Here is a 17,521-nt window from a genome sequence, read left to right as displayed (position 1 = left end):
CACCAGGGAAGCCCTAAGTCTGTGTTGTTTTAAACCACCAGTTTGCAGTAATTAGTCAGGGAGCCATAGGAAACAAGCCCAGGAAATCCCTCCTTCCTCCCCACGCCCACACAGAAGTAACCAACAGCTATTCCAAGGTGAAACCCACCACCCACCAGACTCAACGTCTATGCAGCAGCACCTGGGAGTTGTGCTTCCTCAACCTAGTCATGACCTTGAGCGAACCTTGGCCCTTACACACAAGTGTATTAATTCCACAGCATTCACTAGACACCACCCAGCTCTTGAGAGTGGCATGAAACAGTGAACACCCTTCAGGAAGCTCCCAGGCTTCATTACCAATAACATTTAAAAAGTACTGAACTACTCTTAACATTCTCTGACACTATCTGTCTAATCACTTCAACTATGGCTTCTCTAGTCTTAGAGGCAGTAAAGAACATTGTCACTTAAATGTGTTTGCCTTGGAGCCATCAACAGCTCAAGACACAGAGGAATAAGGGGAAGTAACTGATAGTTTTCTCAATCTCCAGAACAACCTTTGGGATGAGATGGTCTTGTTACCACTGGAGAAGTGTCAGGGAACCTGCTGAAGGTCTCATAGCTACGACTGAAAACTCCAGGTCTGGGTCTGTCTGCCTCCAAAGCAAGAATATTCTCTTCACCATGTTGACTCCAGCTTCAGGTGATGTCGGTAAGGGCTCGTCAGCACAAGCTGCTTTATGCAGAGAAATGGGGAAATATATTAGTATTCCTACTGTTTCTCTTCGCATCTGATCTGCGTACCTCATTGGGTTGCTATGGAGATCAAAGGATGTATGAGCAATGCCTCTGCAAGAAATAAAGCACTATTGCCTTCCTTCAAATATTCAGAATATTTTATGACATTTAAAAAATATTTCCATTAAAAAAATAGAAAACTCTATACCTAAAAATCTCTTTAGCTAATTAATCCACTTGGTTAGAACATGCTCTTATTATGTATGTTCTATGTATATTAAAATAGCTAACTATAAAGCAACTAACATGCATGAAGTATTTATTACATGCCAGCCACTGTGTTGGAAGCTTTATGTACACTATTTCATTACATCATTACAATAAACCCAAATGATAGTTTTGGTGTTTGTTTTTAATTATTCCTATCCTGAAGATTAGAGAAGTGAGATTTAAAGTTCAGAAAATTCTTCCAAGTTACACAGATTATGTTAAAGGTGAAAATTCAACCCCTGCATTCTGAATTTGTAGATTTATAAATCCAAAGCTTAGATGTATATGTTTTATCTTCATGTAAAACACTTAATGTCTAATTGCAACCTTAACTTCTATCCTGGAAAAGATGTTATATAAATAATTATCATTGGTCCTAAGGGACCTAGCAAAATATTTTAAGCCAATAATTCCAATTAATTAATCCTGTGGTGAACCGTATTCTAAGCACGCATTCTAGTGTGATGACTTGCATATGTTTATTGCAAATGCATATGTTTATTGCAAATTCTAAAATTAATTATCCTTGTTCCAGTTGTATATGAAGTTAAGATGAGCTGGGAATGGAAATGCCAGTTTTAATGTGGCAACATGACGTCATGCTCTTACAATAGTCCTCCCAGAATTTGTCTAAGGTAAACAGGACAGAGAAACAACAGAACTGAATAAGTAGTCTCCAGTAAAATTAAGAGACTTTTTAACACAGGGACCACAAAAAACGAGGAAAGAAAGGTAAAAAGTAAAAACGAGTGAAGATGAAATAGAAGTGCATGGAGACACTCAGAGGAGTGCCAGGAATTTCAGAAAAAGTCAACTGATCACCTCTGTGCCTGGGAAATGTTGCAGCCTGGGGTCCAAGAGCAGCAAATGTTGACTGTAGTAATAACTGTCACAGACGTGAGGCTGTTAAGGATTAGGTCCCTGATCTTTAGTGCAGAGTCTCAAAAAGCAGAGACAGACAAAGGAAAGATCGCTTGGAAAGGCCATATTTTGAAAGAACAATATGTTGGTACAACATGGGTGGAGGAGAGATACTTTGTATTGCAAACAGCACTGCAGGGAGAATTTTAAGTTGGAGAATATGGCTTTAAGGACTCACACGCACGTATCCGAAACCTGGTGAATAAAGGAGAATTCCTGTTTGCCCAGAGCACACAATTCACACATGAAGCTCTTGCCCAAAAGCCCCCCAAAATGAACCAAAAAAACTTGTTTAGAAATAACTTACTTTGTTCAAAAGTGAGTAAGAATATATAAAGGAGCAAAGCTCAAAATATCTGAAATCTTCTACAAGAAATCAAGGAGTATTGTAAACAAATTGTAGTCTGAGAGTATACAACAACGGCCACAATGTCACCAAAGAGCAGATGGAATTTTTGACCAAATCTATTGACATGAATAAAAGTGAAAGAAAGAAGAAAGAGGAAAGGAAAGAAAAAAGAAAGAAAAGAAAATATGTCCTCCATAGCAGCATCATAAAGCAGATAAAAGAGCTGAGGATGCTAAGAGATTTAACAAAAGAGATGAAACAAAATCAACACAGGTGAAAGAAAAAATTAAAATCATTATGGTAATCAAGACCAAATTAGTTACAGCTTAAAGGAGAGTAAAAATGACAAAAACAGCAGAAAACATGGAGGGGAAGAAAAAGAGAAGCAAGCAAAAGAAATGGCAACAAACATTACATGGAACAATGTACAAAGTGAGGCCAGTGAAAATGGCAGATTAGGGAGTTCCAAAAATACTCACTTTCGTGAAAGCAATGGGAAAATCACAAAAGTGGTCAGATCAACTTTTTCAGAACTTTGCAAATTAACCAAAGGCTTGCAACACTCTAAAACATTTATTTTTTTTAAAGAAAGGCTTAATATTGGTAAGAATGTGAACTTGTGGAAGTTTATTCCCATATTCCTCTCCCAGATTCCTTACGAGCCTTGAAAACACCTGCCATCATGGGGAAAACCATCAACCTTGCAGTGACTAAAGAAGATACAACAGACTTTGAGCTCCTTCAAAGCTGAACTTCCAAAGAATTGGGATTATTTTAATTTTCTGATGGTTCTCTGGAGGACCCTACTTCCAAGGCTGTTGATCTGATTCAGAGCTTGCCCTGCAGGACGTCACCCAGTGTGAAGTAGTTTCCTTGGAGCTGTTTGACAAAAAGAATCAGAAGCAATTGTTTAATATTGCAGCCACCAGAGGCAGGGAATAATAGTTGGGGGAAACATAGAGTAACACCAAAAAACTTAAAAGGAAAAGCTGGGGAAAGAGGGGTTTATAGATGTTTGAAAAGCTTTGCTATGTCCCTGGGAGGTTAGAAGGCTGTGTGTATAAGAGCACATGCCCAGGAAAGACCTGAGAAGACACACAGCTCTTAGAAGAAGCACAGGTATAAATCTTCATCATGCAATGATCTCTTACATATGACACCAAAACCACTAGCAACAAGAAAACATTTTAAAGATAAATTGGACTTTATTAAAATAAAACTTTTGTGCTTCAAAGGATATTATCAGCAAAGTAAAAAGACAACCTACAGAATGGGAGAATATATTTGCAAATCTTAGTAACCAAAAAATATAAAGGACGCTACAACTCAGCAATAAAAAAAGACAACCCAATTAAAAGCGTATAAAGAATTTAAATAGAAATTTCTCCAAAAACAATACAAAAATGGCCAATAAGCATGTGAATAGATGGTCAACATCATTAGTCTTTAGGGAAATGCAAATCAAAACTATAATGAGATACCACTTCACATGGGGTTATTATATGATCCAGCAATTCTATTCCTAGGTATGTGACCAAGAGAAATGAAAACATATGTTTGCACAAAAATATGTACATGCATGTTCATAGTAGTGTTTTTATAATCAAAAAGTGCAAACAGCCCAAATGAATGAATAAACAAACTGGTATGTCCATCCATAAATAGAGTAACATTCAGCCATAAAAAGGAAGAAAGTACAAATACATCTAACCATATAGAAGAATCTTTAAAGCATTGTGATAAGTAAAAGAAGCTAGACACAAAAAGTTCATATATTGTATTCCTCATTTATAGATGTCCCCAATAAGCAAATCCATCGAGACAGAGGGTAGATTTGTAGGTTACCAAGGTCTGGGTGGACGGGGTGAGGAGAGATGAGTGCTAACGTGTATGGGGTTTATTTTGGGGGTGAATGAAATTAGAACTAGGGAGTGGTGATGGTCACACAACTTTGTCAATATACTAAAATTCACTGTACAATTTAAAAGGGAAGATTTTAGGGTATATAAGTTATATTTTGATCTTGGAAAAGCATTATGAGAAGATATGAAAATAATGGGGAAAATGGAACTCAAATATCCATGTGTGTCCAGGGAAAGAACTAGAACAATGAAACAAAAACACGATTTCATAAACCATGAGAAACAATCTCCAGATGTAAAGAACTACCGGAATCTTTACATTTAAAATAAACCCTGTGTATGTAGGAGGGTAAAATGACACAAAACAAGCAACAGTAAAAATATCTTCATGAATTTACTTAAAAACAGTGGATTTGAACAGTTACATAAAATGTACCCTCCCTATAAAGAAAGAGACAGGCAGGATTCAGCTATACATACATTCTTCAAGCCTAGGCCACCTCAGAGCAATGGTCAGAGTCCTCAGGGAAAGGAAAATGGTCCCAGAATTCCAAGCACAGACAAACGATAGTGGAAAGCGCGAAGTCGGAGTTAAAAACAAGCGTGCGAGTGCCCAGGGAACAATTTTTCCTACAAGTCAATCTTCAGGAAACTATCAGAGAACGAACCTCAGCCAACCAATTAGTGAATTAAGTTATTAGGGCAAAATTCCAGCATTGAGAATTGAGTACGTGAATTGTTTGACTAAAGTCTGAAATAAATATGGTAATTATGGTTACAGAAAAAAAAAATGTAAAAATTGTAATCTTAGCAATGTAGAAATGATATAAAATGGGCTAAAATTGGAAAGAGAAAGAATGTAGGAATTTCTGTATAGCTCTGGTTTTCTCAATGTTTAAAAATAGCTGACTGACAGAGATAGATTTAAATGCTGCTAAAGCCTACGGTAGAAATATAGGTGTATTTGACATTATAAAGATAAACCAAAGAAAATAGCATAATCAGTTAATGCATTTGGTGGGAAGAACAGAAGATATTGTACCAAAGGTCTACAATCCTTTTTCTGAAGTTCTTAATTCCTGGTTCTCAAGATACTAACTTATTTAGATAATCATTCAGTTCAAACTTGATCTGAATGGGATGGCTATTTATAATCTCATTTTTTCTGCACTGTGTGATCGTGCTGTAATATTAACATGCTCAGTTCTGTATGTTGGTATATGATGCATAGGTAAGCATTATGCCATCATTCTAAAATTCTAAAAATGTTGAATTCTGAACATGTGGCCCCAAGGGTTTTAACTAAGGAAGATTTATATGAGTTCCATCATTGTACAGAGTAGAAAACAAATAGGTATTATCTAAACAGCGTCAGTAAAAGTTGTGATTGCCTTAGCTAACCGTTAGAGCAAGGAGTGTTACAGAGCAGAATTTTACGGAAGAAAATCCAGTGAGCCACTGATGTAAAATTTATTTTAAATCTATGAAAGTAGGAGTCACAGCCCAACATGTGAGCTAAGAAATAACATCGAACTATCTACTGTATATAAACAAATGTAGGGCTTCCCTGGTGGCGCAGTGGTTGAGAGTCCGCCTGCCGATGCGGGGGACACGGGTTCGTGCCCCGGTCCGGGAAGATCCCACATGCCGCGGGGCAGCTGGGCCCGTGAGCCATGGCCGCTGAGCCTGCGTGTCCGGAGCCTGTGCTCCACAGTGGGAGAGGCCGTAGCAGTGAGAGGCCCGCGTACCGCAAAGAAAAAAAAAAATGTAAATAGGCTAAGCTCATATGCTACAAGACACATTGGAATTCAAAGTAAAATCTAACTTTAAGTGGTAGATAAAACAAAGAAACTCAAAAAGTTTGCACAAAAAACTTTCCAGACAAATGAAAACAAACTACAGGTATTGCAACCTTAATAAAATAAGTGATTGAATTCAGGACTGGAAATAAGAAAACAAAGATCTGTTACAAAGGCACTTCACAGTGACAATGAGCTCCTTTTATTTGTTTGTCTGAACAGTGGATGCAGGTAGGACCTTGCTGCAACACCGTGCCAGCTGGGGGCTCCCGTGGGTACCACGCAGGTGTGCTCAGTGGTGAAGGCGGCTGCCTCTGGGAGGCTGAGAGAGGCAGTGAGAGCAGAACATCTTCCCTCGCTGATGGACTCGAGTCAGTGGTTCAATAACACTGTGTTCGAGGCCTTCCCGAGGGGCTGCAGTGCTGAGGTTACGGTGCGCCGCTGTAAGGCCGCCTGTGTTCTTTCCAGACAAAGACTTAGTTTAATTTTTATTCGTTACTCACTGCATGGGAGCATCCATGCCCACTGCGGGGGATTTCAGGGGCATGCATGTCATAGCCACGGGGACAGTCCCGACGGTTAAGATGAACATCCTCTTTGTCTTCTACTTTATATTCAGGAGCTCCCCTAAAGTTATAGGGAGCGCCGTAAGTCTGAGCACTGAAGTGGACCCAGAAAGAAGGCTGGATGCGTCGGACCAACGTATTAAATCTCATTCAGAATCGGCGTCACGGGGGGCGGGGCGGAGGAGCCCGGAAAGAGGCTTTGATCTTCTCAGCAAAGACTTTTAATAAGTTTTGTGTTTTTAACTGAGTCAAAATGTGGACCTGTTTTCAGTATTTCGCTCTCCTTGCTGAACCCAGGTGTCTCCCGTTCTTTCACGGCTCTTTCTTCCCTTTATAATTTTTCGGTTGTTGTTGTTACTCGTAATATTGTCAGGAGGAGTTCTCTCTACTCACCAGAACCTCAAATGAGTGTCGTCAGGGTTAGACGTGTCCCCAGAGGCAGTGGGTCCTTTATAGGGTTAAAGGACCCTGGGCTTGAGTCAGCCTTGAATGAACCCCTTTGCTGCACCACAGGATATGCCAAGGGTGTTTCTGTGACCCTGTAACCCTGAGGGTCAGGACCCAGGCGCAGGCCGCTGCAGAGGCATTTAGGGTCCCAGCAAGACCGCTGTTTCACAAGCCATCCCCAGTACCTTCCACAGAGCGTAGTCTGTCCCCTGCTCACTGTGGACGGGCCAACACCCGGTTAAGACACACAAGCAGCTGGTCACACAGTAAGAGTTTTCCCCTGAGTCTGCTGAGAGTCATGTACTGGTCAGAGCTCCGCAGAGAAACAGAAGCGAAGGGTTTATGGGACTTCCCTGTTGGTCCACAGGTAGAGAATCCACCTTCCAACACAGGGGACATGGGTTCAATCCCTGGTCAGGGAACTAAGATCCTGCATGCTGAGGGGCAACAAAGCCTGTGCACCACAACTACTGAGGCCACATGCTGCAACTACAGAGGAGCCCATGGACCGCAATGGAAAGATCCCACATGCCTCAACGAACATCCTGCGTGTCTCAGCTAAGACCCAACGCAGCCAAAAAAGAAAAAAAAGAAGAAGCAAAGGATTTTAACATCTATTTCCTTATAATAAGGAACTGGCCCCTGGATGTGGAGGCTGAGAAGTCCCAGGACCTGCAGGTGGGTCGGCTGGAGGCCCCAGAGCCACGGCATACATTCCCATGTGAGTCAGAGTCTGAAGCAGGAGAAGACCAGCGTCTGAGGTCAGGGCAGGAGGGCAGAGGATTCTTTCTTCCCTCGGTCCTCTGTTCCACTCAGGCCCTCAGTGTGTTAGGTGAGGCCACACACATGGGGGAGAGGCAAATGCTTTACTCAGTCTATCAATTAAAATGTTCATCTCATCCAGAAACACCCTCACGGATCAGCCAGAATAATGTTTGACCAAATAACGTGTAACCGCAAACTACCCCACATCCCAGTCAAATTGCACGTGAAATCAAGCATCACAGACACAACAGACAGTTCTAGACCAGGAGACGTGACTCAGGGCTTCTTGGCGGAGGGTACCTGGTTCCATACTTCTGTCCCTAAATCCCAGTGAATTACTGAAGCCCCATCATAAGTGGGCTAAAGCTACGATAGGGGTTTGGAAGGGCCTGGACCAACGCAGCACTGCCCGCTCAAGGCACAAACCACTTTAGACGGCAGAGCCTGTCCGCTGCCAAAGTAGGAGCAGAAAAAAACCAGCAGTGGTCATTGACTCAGCAACCCTGCTAACGGCGCCCTCTGCCACCACCTGGACCAGTAGGATGGAGCCCCCACCAGCCACAAGATGACACCCACCACGAGGGTAAGAAAAGGTTTATCAGTCACCCACGTCATCGAGCCTTTGGTCATCAAGAAGCCTTTCTCAACGGGACAAGCGTCCCCAGCTGGTGGGAAAGAGCCTCAGAGAGCCGGGACCAGGGCCTTGTTGTGATGAGGGCGGGACTGAGTGAGGACTCTTGTGTCCGCTCGCCCGGGGCGCGGAGCATGGGGCCCAAAGCGGGTGAGGCTCACGGGCTGTCAGGAGCCAGGGACCAGGAAATGGAGCCACAGCCTACAGGTGGCTTCAGGACGGGGCCCCGCCGTCCTGTAGCCACAGGAACCTAGTTCTGCCAAGCGTCTCCATCAGCTTGGAGGATTCCAGAAGTGCAGATGGCCCACCTGTGAGACCCTGACACTGGACCTGCCAAGCTGCCGAGACCCCTGCCCCAGAGAAAACTGGGACGTCCTAAGTTTGTGTTGCTTTAGCTGCCAAACTTGTGGTAACGTTTATGCGGCAAGAGAAAAATGAAAGCAATATGTTACACAGTTGCTCACAGCAAAGAAGACCCAATGCAGGCATAAATAAATAAATTTATTTTTTAAAAATACCATATTTAAAATTTTCTTATGGAATGAAAATAAGTAAGCTAAGTGCCAACAGAAGAATTTTTTAAAATAACAGAACAACAAGGTAAATACAAGGAAATCAAAACAATAATTCATACGAGTGAAAATATTTCTGAATTCAAGATCACCATAGAAAGGGTAAGACTAAAAATCCTAATGCAAGCCGGTTATTTGTGATAAACAACAAAATATACAAATATCTACCATCCAGTGAAGAAAACAAGGATAAAATACTTAAAAATAAGACATATTATGATGGAGAGAGTATGACAACCCTGCAAATTAAAAGAATTCCAAGAGGGCTTCCCTGGTGGCGCAGTGGTTAAAACCCACCTGCCAGTGCAGGGGACAGGAGTTCGAGCCCTGTTCTGGGAAGATCCCACATGCCACGGAGCCCGTGCGCCACAACTACTGAGCCTGCGCTCTAGAGCCCACGAGCCACAACTACTGAGCCCGTGAGCCACAACTACTGAAGCCTGCGCACCTAGAGCCTGTGCTCCGCAACAAAAGAAGCCACCGCAATGAGAAGCTAGCACACCTCAACAAAGAGTAGCCTCTACTCGCCGTAACTAGAGAAAGCCCGCGCGCAGCAACGAAGACCCAACGCAGCCAAATATAAATAAATTAAATAAATTAACTTAAAAAAAAAAAGAATTCCAAGAGATTATTTTGATCAATTGTCTGCAAATAAATGTGATGACCTGTATGAACTGGGTAAGGATGATGAAGTGAGGATAGACATGCAGAAACTGTTCTGAGAGCTGCCCCCTGGCAACCTCACGTGGTTTCTGAAAAGCTGCACTTTCTGGTGGTTTTACTGGATAATTACACCAATCGTTAGGGAAAAGATTATGCCAACACTTTTAACCTTTTCCAGAACTTAGAAAAAGAAAGAATATTGCAAATTCTTTACAAGACATAAGGCCAACATTAGGACTCCAAAATGATATCACAAGAGAAGAAAATTATAGATCAATTTTATAATTAAATGAACTGAGTCATACGCTCATGGATTAAAATTAACTCCATGGATTTTGAAATGCACTTAAACCATTAGCATCCATTTTTCTTTTAAAAAAGCAATTAAATACAGACATGCTTTCCTGAAAGGCTATCTCTTGCTTTTTCCCCTCTTAGTGAGAAAGCATTTGACACACTTCCGTCACAGGCCCAACAAGCTTCCTGATCGCCACTCCACGGGTTTCTCGTGTTGCAAGTCAGTGTGTTTTCAAGGACACAGTGTGAAAGATCCTCTCCCCAGCTCGTGCAGTTCAGCTGTAAAGGTCGTGTTATTTGGCACTGCTCTGGATATACCAGCCGACACGACGGGACATGAGGAAGAAATGGGATACAAAAACCAGAAGGTAGAAGGTAAAACAATAATTTATTTGCAGGTTATATGGACTGTTTATTGTTAATTTTAAAAAATTCTACTGAAATACTATTATAAGTGACAAGAGAATTCATAACATACCTAGATAGAAAATTAATATACAGAAATCATTAGTCTGCAAAACTCTAAACACAAGCATTGAGAGGCGGAGATGGAAGGAAACACATTATAAAACATCTAGGAACACAACCGGCCCCCCAAATGCAGATCGACGTGAGGAAAATTTTGAGACAAAGCTGAGGTGCAGATGAAGCCCCGAGCAGTGGAGAAGCACACTTAATCTTGGGGGAAATAATTAATTCAACAGGAATGGGTGTTGTCCCTAAGTTAATCTTGAAAGTTATGCAGTCACAATGGAAGAGCAACAGCATTTTGGAAAAAATAAGGGGGAAAAGGCAAGATTTTCAAACTTCATATGGAGACATAAAAAGCAAAAGTAGAAAATTTCTGAAGACAAAAGTACAGAGAGAAAGACTTCTGATGGAATAGATGTATTCCTTCCGTTAAGTAAAACTAAAACCCCTGACATTATATATTGAAAAGTCACCGGAAGTCTCTAAGAGAGGAATGGCTGGGGTCCTCAGATGCAACGAAGGACACAGAGCTGAGTTCCCTTGGTTTATTTTTCCCTAATATATCCTAAACTGAATACTGGAGGGAACAGCGGTCAGGAAACACCAATGGGGATAAACAAATAAACAAAAAGCCCCAGGAGAATCTGCTTGATCAGGTCAGAAGACCAGGAAAGGGGTCTGCTGGCCAGATGGAACACCCATTAGCTGTTACATAGAATTACAAAGAACAGTAATTCTTTGCCTAGAAGAGTCAGCTGTTACAACAATGCCCACTGAATTGCAAAGTCAAAGGTGATTAGCTGAGAAATGCTTCTTTGTAAGTTGTCTTTACAATTGAGGTAAACCCGAAAAATAAATGAAACACTTACCTAAATAATTCAAATCACTATACTTGATAAAGTAAAGAATACATCTTTTCAACAACTGGCCTTACTTTGATTTTACAAAGTATCCTCTTTAGTTGATTCTGTGGAAAATGTATCAAAACACTGATGTTTTAACATTAGAATCTATGGACTGCATTGTTATTTACTCTTTTTACCCCAATTAGTAGCTAGTCATTAGTAAAGGGTGTAAAAATCAACACAGTCACTTTTATAAAACCATTAGAATAACAACCGTGCTATTCAGTATGATAGAGCAGTTCAAAACGTGTTGTGTACAAACGCACAAATTCCGTCTTCTGGCTGGTAATTGGCACTCAGAGGCCAGTCCAGACCAGCAGTGGGACCTACCAGGATTGTCTAGGACAGCCAGCAACTAGCTCACTGTTTTCTGTTTGTTTTTGTTGAGGCTCATCTGACAGGTTTTTCCGTGAGAAAGTTACTATTTTTCCCCTTTGTGATTCTTAGGTACTTTATGGGGAGATACTCTGAAAGCCTTTGATATCTTGTTTCTCACATTTGTGCCCATTTATTTTAGAGCCCTGGGGTAATTCTTGCCTGGAACAACTGTGGCTGGTGTGTTTGTCATGTAACGATTCTCCATCATTCCTTCTATGTTTATAAATTGGAATTCCGCTGGCAAGAAAGAGCTTTTCCTTCTCTCTCATGTATTCGTTCATTCAAGCATTTTTTATATCTCGTTTGTTCATTCAAGTATTTTTTATATCTAAATAGATTAATGGACTTTATTTTATTCTACAGGCAATTGTCTATTATTATCATTATTTTACTGCTGAAATAGTCCCAGATTTACTCAGTTCATTCTTGTGTCGTTTTGACACATCCCCATCATCTCGGGGGCATTTCTATCTTTTTGGCATCATGAAATAGTCCAGGCTTGTCTCTTACTGTTTCTTACTTGTCCTGGGATCAGCCATTTCCCTGAGGAGCTGTGATTCCTTTTATTGGAGTAGATAATTGTTATTTGTTCCTGTAGGTATTGGAAAATCAAATTTAGAACCTTGCCTCTGATTCCCGATCCATTCCCACTAAACCATGATAATAATCGGCATGTGAGTTTTCAGTTTTTTCACTACAGATAGAATTAGAAAGTGTGCATTGATGCTTAACTAGAAGGAGGGAGAAACTGTTTCCCCACCTTTACCCTCAAGTACGCTTCATATCAAAGCCTTCACTACCTTCCAGGAGACAACTAGGTTTTATCCTTATTGGTTATCATGATAATTATGACACGTGTTGTTCTATTCTGAAAAGGAAATATCCTTATCAGAAAAGGTAAAACTTACCCACAAGCAGACTGGTCTTCTCTGCTTGCTCAGACTGGAAAAAGGATTTAAACCACCAGGTGGATTCTGCCACTTCAGGTAACCCTATCAAATAAAATTCACATTACTCCTTTATCAAACACATTTGAGAGATGAAAAACGAAGGGATATAATGAGGGTGACGCTGATAAGAAATAAACGACATACCTTCCTGGGATGTGTCATCATCTACGAAGTGAACAGAATCAGAGCCAGTTAAAGAGTTGCCTGAAGAAACACTGGATTCTGTAGGAAACAGACGATAATAAACAAGCAAGTAAACAACAAGCCAACAAACACAAATTTTTATATATAAACGCTCAAGTAGCATGGTTTGAAATCATTTAATCCTGATCATGAATTCATGAATTGAAAATCTGATTAAATTATCAGCCTATTAAAAGTCTTCCAGAATAATGCGTATTACCTTTGTATTAATAAAGTAAATTTCTTTCCATGGTGGGCAACTCTCTCTCTCTCCACAGATTAAGTGTAGAATTTAAAATATATTATAAATGTTATCAAAATCAAAACCTTAGGAAGCACAAAATGAAGAATGAATATTATTGTACTATATTAGGAATATTTCTTGTATATTATATACACTAATTTGTACGGTATATACATTTTATTTGTCATATCATACTTGTATTTTAAACCTGTAAGTCTTTTAAAAGATCAGGATATAAAAATAATTTCTAAGGATGTAAATTTATTGTCTGTGAAAAGAATAAATCAATAAATGTGTCCAACTCTTATCTACAAACAACCCTTGAAATAAGAGTTTTCTACATGCTGGCATACATCCCTTAAATGATAATTTGGTTCTGAAATGATTGTTTCATTTTATGAAATTTCTGAAGTTTATTTAAGAAGCTACAATGTTCTATTTAGCTATAAATAATCACAGATGGATAGATAAATTAAAAAAAAAAACTGGCCAGGTAGAAGCTGACCTATTACCCACAGCAGAAAATGGAAATGAGAAAATCTTTGAGGCAGTCACGTGACTCCTCTTTTCTAAGAAATGAATATTTTATTTATGTGAAATTTTCCGTTTTTAACATATCCTATTAAATGCAAGGTACGTGAAATTAAAACATAATTATGAAGTATAAGCTTATTGTCACTTATTTATGTGTCAGTGGTTTCATGGATGTAACATAACATAGTTAAAGCAAGCAGTGAGGCTTGACCATATTGATTCGGATAGGTCTCTGATGAGGTCTATTCCTATTTTCTTCACTGTCACAAATAATTGTCATTCTTCTCCCTTAAGTTCTGAGCAGGATATGATACGTAGGTTAATAATATCCCACAAACATCTCCTCAGATCTTATTCTCTGGGGGTACCCTCCGGTGCTGGTACAACTTACTTCGATAATACTGGTTTGGGGCCAGAGGCATCCAGTGGAAGGCACCGATGCCATTGTCCCCTGAGCAGGGCCGGTGAGGTGGTGACCAGCAGCCTGCAAAACAGGGGCAGTGACGGAATGCTGAAATTTCCTTTTCCTTTTCCCATGAATGTGTGTGTGTGTGTGTGTGTGTGTGTGTGTAACGCAGCATAATTTACCACGTAATAAATCTCATAAAGAGAATTAAAGAGTTCACACAAAATTGCAGTCAAATACATTGCAATGAACAAAAAATGCAATTGCTTTGCAAAGACAAGAAAAAAATACATAACCAAGTACCATAACAACGCCTACAGCTTGCTCCACCTGAAACACTAAAGGTCAGAGAAGAAGTGTGAACACAGCTGTGACAATCACTCACCCGCCTGCCTTCTCCAACCTTTCTTTACGGTAAACGTGGTTCTAAAGCTTCTTCAGAAAAGGCACGCCGTGGAAGGGCTGATTGGCCGAGATCCGGGACAGACCAGCTGCCCGGCAGGGGAAGGGGTGTTAACCGCCTGCAAGGCAGAGAGCGGAGCTGCGAGCACACGCAGGTGGGCACCAGGCCACCGCAGCCGGAGCTGGAGGAGCCCTGCACGCCCGCCCCCCTTGACCGTACCAGCCTGCCAGGTGGGCCTGGGCCCGGCAGGACTGGGCCCGGATGTGGCGCTGCCCTCGACTCTGCTGGTCTGACGGGGGCGGGGTGGGTAGTAGCCCCTCTGGGGACAGCACCCCGCCGGGCTCTGCGGGGGACTGGACGCCGTCACAGATACATGAGTGGGAGATAACTCTCATTTTCCTCACCAGCTCTGCACCACCCCTGGCCACTACGCCGTGCCCCATCCTGGCTGGTGGCACCAAGGTTTTACCCACCTGACCCTAGTTTTTGTAACTTTCTATTGTAACATCGCTCACATTTTACTGAGTTATTTGTTAGAATGCGAGTTTCTCAAAACCAGGGAGCACCCTGTTCGTTTTCCCTTTAGCAACACCTAGTACAAAACCCGACACAAACAGTAGTTCGTGTTCTGAAAATCTGATAAAAATAATGTATTATTCCTCCTGTGCATGGTAGTGAGAATTACATCCTCGGCTAATAATTAAAATGCTATAACAGGGCTCAGACTTCCACACCATAAGCATGACGTACGAGACTAATTTTTACCCGACTGTTTTCTGAGTCACGTCGTTTTTCAATAGCTCAGTATTGAAGTGAGGTCCATCCACATTTTCACTAAGTCTTTTGTCCTAGAATTAAGTTATGCAAACATTTCTCTTCGATCATAACAAGAAGAGAGCCCGACTCTGAGGACACCCTTCAAACCTAACGGACGCCTCACTAAGGGAAGAGAAAGGGAGGCTTAAGAAAGAGTAAGTACTAATTAAAGTCAACGGCAGCCTCTCTGAAAGGTGACCTATTTATCACGTGGGAGACACTATTACTCCTCCTGGGTTTATTGACGATGGATGAAGTAGTAGATAGATACCTGATTGCTGCTCTGTACAGCATGGAAATTCGTGGCAAGAAAGAGAGTTTTGCTGGTAGATGATTTCCTACCACGCTGCGCTGTCAGACGGTTGACTAAGTGTGCAGCGTGAGAGCAGACCTGGGCGACTCCACCGCCTCTGCCTCGTTCCCGCTGCAGCCACGAAATATGAAATGTCTGCGTGTGCACACGGCATGCCAGGGATCTCAAACACGCGGTGACATCCAGGCCATTGAACATGTCATGTTAAACACGCTGGGCACCTCTGACAACGATAGCTGCAAATGAACACGTGCAGCAGGTGCTTCCCAAAGGCACGCGGTCTGCGTGGGTGCTGGCCGCGGCGGGAATCGTCCTCCATTCCCCTCACCTTCCTCCTGTGAGTTTTCCCGGGAAAAGAAACCTACCTGAGTCCCTGAAGGATGAGCTTACAGTTCACGGCGTCGGAGTCTAGCGGTGCCGCAGAAGGGCTGTGGACCGGGGCCACCAGCGTCCTGCCCCCGGCCACCTCGGCTCCCTCTGCCTGGCGGTTGCAGAAGATGACACACCCTTCACATGCTGCCTGTTACCACCCCACTTACACTGGCTAATAGTCACTCTCCTCCCTTCACAGAGTTTCCCCAACCTATGAATGACACCCGGCTGCAGTCAGCTCATCCCGAGGTCCAACAGTCTACTGCCAGGGATGCTAGAGCATCACCTTCCACACGGCCCCCCGACCAGGTCCTCACAGGTAGAGGCTGTAACAGTTGCCCTAGGTCTCAGTCTGCTGGACTCGCTGTAACAAAGCACCACAGACAGGGTGGCTTAAACAATAGAAATTTAAACTTTATTTTCTCCCAGTTCTGGGGGCAGCATTGGTTTCTTCTGAGGCCTCTCTCCTTGGTTTGTAGACAGCCGGCTTCTCTCTTGTGTCTTCACAGGGTCTTCCTGCATGTGTGCCTGTGTCCTAATCTGCTCTCTTATGAGAACTCATTCATATTGGATGAGGGTCCCATCCTACAGACAACATTTGAACTTAGTTACTTCTTTAAAGACCCCGTGTCCAAATGCAATCACGCTCTGAGGTCCTGGGGGTTAGAACTTCAACATGTGCATTCTGGGAGAGCACAGTTCAGCCCATATCAACCTGCTAGAGTTTCCCAGGTGATGTGGGCGCTCCATCCATCACCAAAGACGGGGTCCAGACAGCTGCCGGCCAGCTGAAGGGTGGCCCAGCTCTGAAATCCCAGCCCTGCTGGCGTCCTGCCCTTGGCTGGATTCCCTGGGAAGCAGACACTGAGACTCACATGGGGACATTTCTGGGGCAGAAGGAAGCCTTGAGCATCACCTGTTCAAACCATCAGTCTCATCAATTACATCACGAGATCACTCAGACAACTGACCAGATGAAGTGAGATTCCAGACACAAAGTGTATGCTGAGCACTAAAATTTTAATTTCAGACATGGAATGAATTATCTCTTTAATTGAATATCCTGAATTATATCAATTTTGATTTGGGCACCGCTATTGCTGGAGTAGAATATACATAGTTTCGGACATAAAATTTCATACACTGGAGTCGTTTTTTCACTGATCCTTCAACTAAACTCAGACAAAACAGTTTCTTATTTAGAATTAAAACCAGAGAAGCAATGAGCTTTAGAGGTAGAGACGAAAGATACAATTTTAATCGTCTCATAGTAATTATCAAAGGGTCCAAATGAACACAGCATGTTGAAAGTATTAGATTGTGTATTCTTTACTTGAAATATAAATATTAACTCTGAGAATTACACCTAAAAAGAAAGAATAGTTTTAACAGTGGTATTTATTTTATTGTACTTTTCACTCTTCATGCCTAATTGAGGATATAGTTTCCAAATATGGTGTTTTTTCACTTCTCATCTGTTTTTTTTTTTTCTCTTATGAGAATAAACTCTGTTGAACTTTCAGATGAAGTATTAACTTTTATCAGATGATCCAAAGCTCAAGTGGATTTTGAATTTCAGCCAAGGAAGGCAAAGTATTTTGATGAATTTCATCACCAGAAAGGAAGGGGAGAAAAAAAGTACTGTTGGCAGAACTTTCCCAAGCTGTTGCCAGGAGCCATAGAA

General features: G+C 41.7%; 1 protein-coding gene across 1 annotated transcript; it reads right to left on the bottom strand.

The window, feature by feature from the left end:
* Window positions 1-3,110: 3,110 nt before the first annotated feature.
* PPDPFL (pancreatic progenitor cell differentiation and proliferation factor like) lies at window positions 3,111-13,972 on the bottom strand. Its single transcript, XM_032610540.1, is given in 5 exon segments — window positions 3,111-3,139; window positions 12,525-12,608; window positions 12,711-12,788; window positions 13,919-13,945; window positions 13,948-13,972. Coding segments are annotated over 5 exon segments (243 nt in total).
* Window positions 13,973-17,521: the final 3,549 nt, after the last annotated feature.

The sequence above is a fragment of the Phocoena sinus genome, chromosome 17 (genome assembly GCF_008692025.1).
Source record: "Phocoena sinus isolate mPhoSin1 chromosome 17, mPhoSin1.pri, whole genome shotgun sequence".
NCBI classification, from domain to species: domain Eukaryota; kingdom Metazoa; phylum Chordata; class Mammalia; order Artiodactyla; family Phocoenidae; genus Phocoena; species Phocoena sinus.
This window is presented reverse-complemented; position numbering and strand designations above follow the sequence as displayed.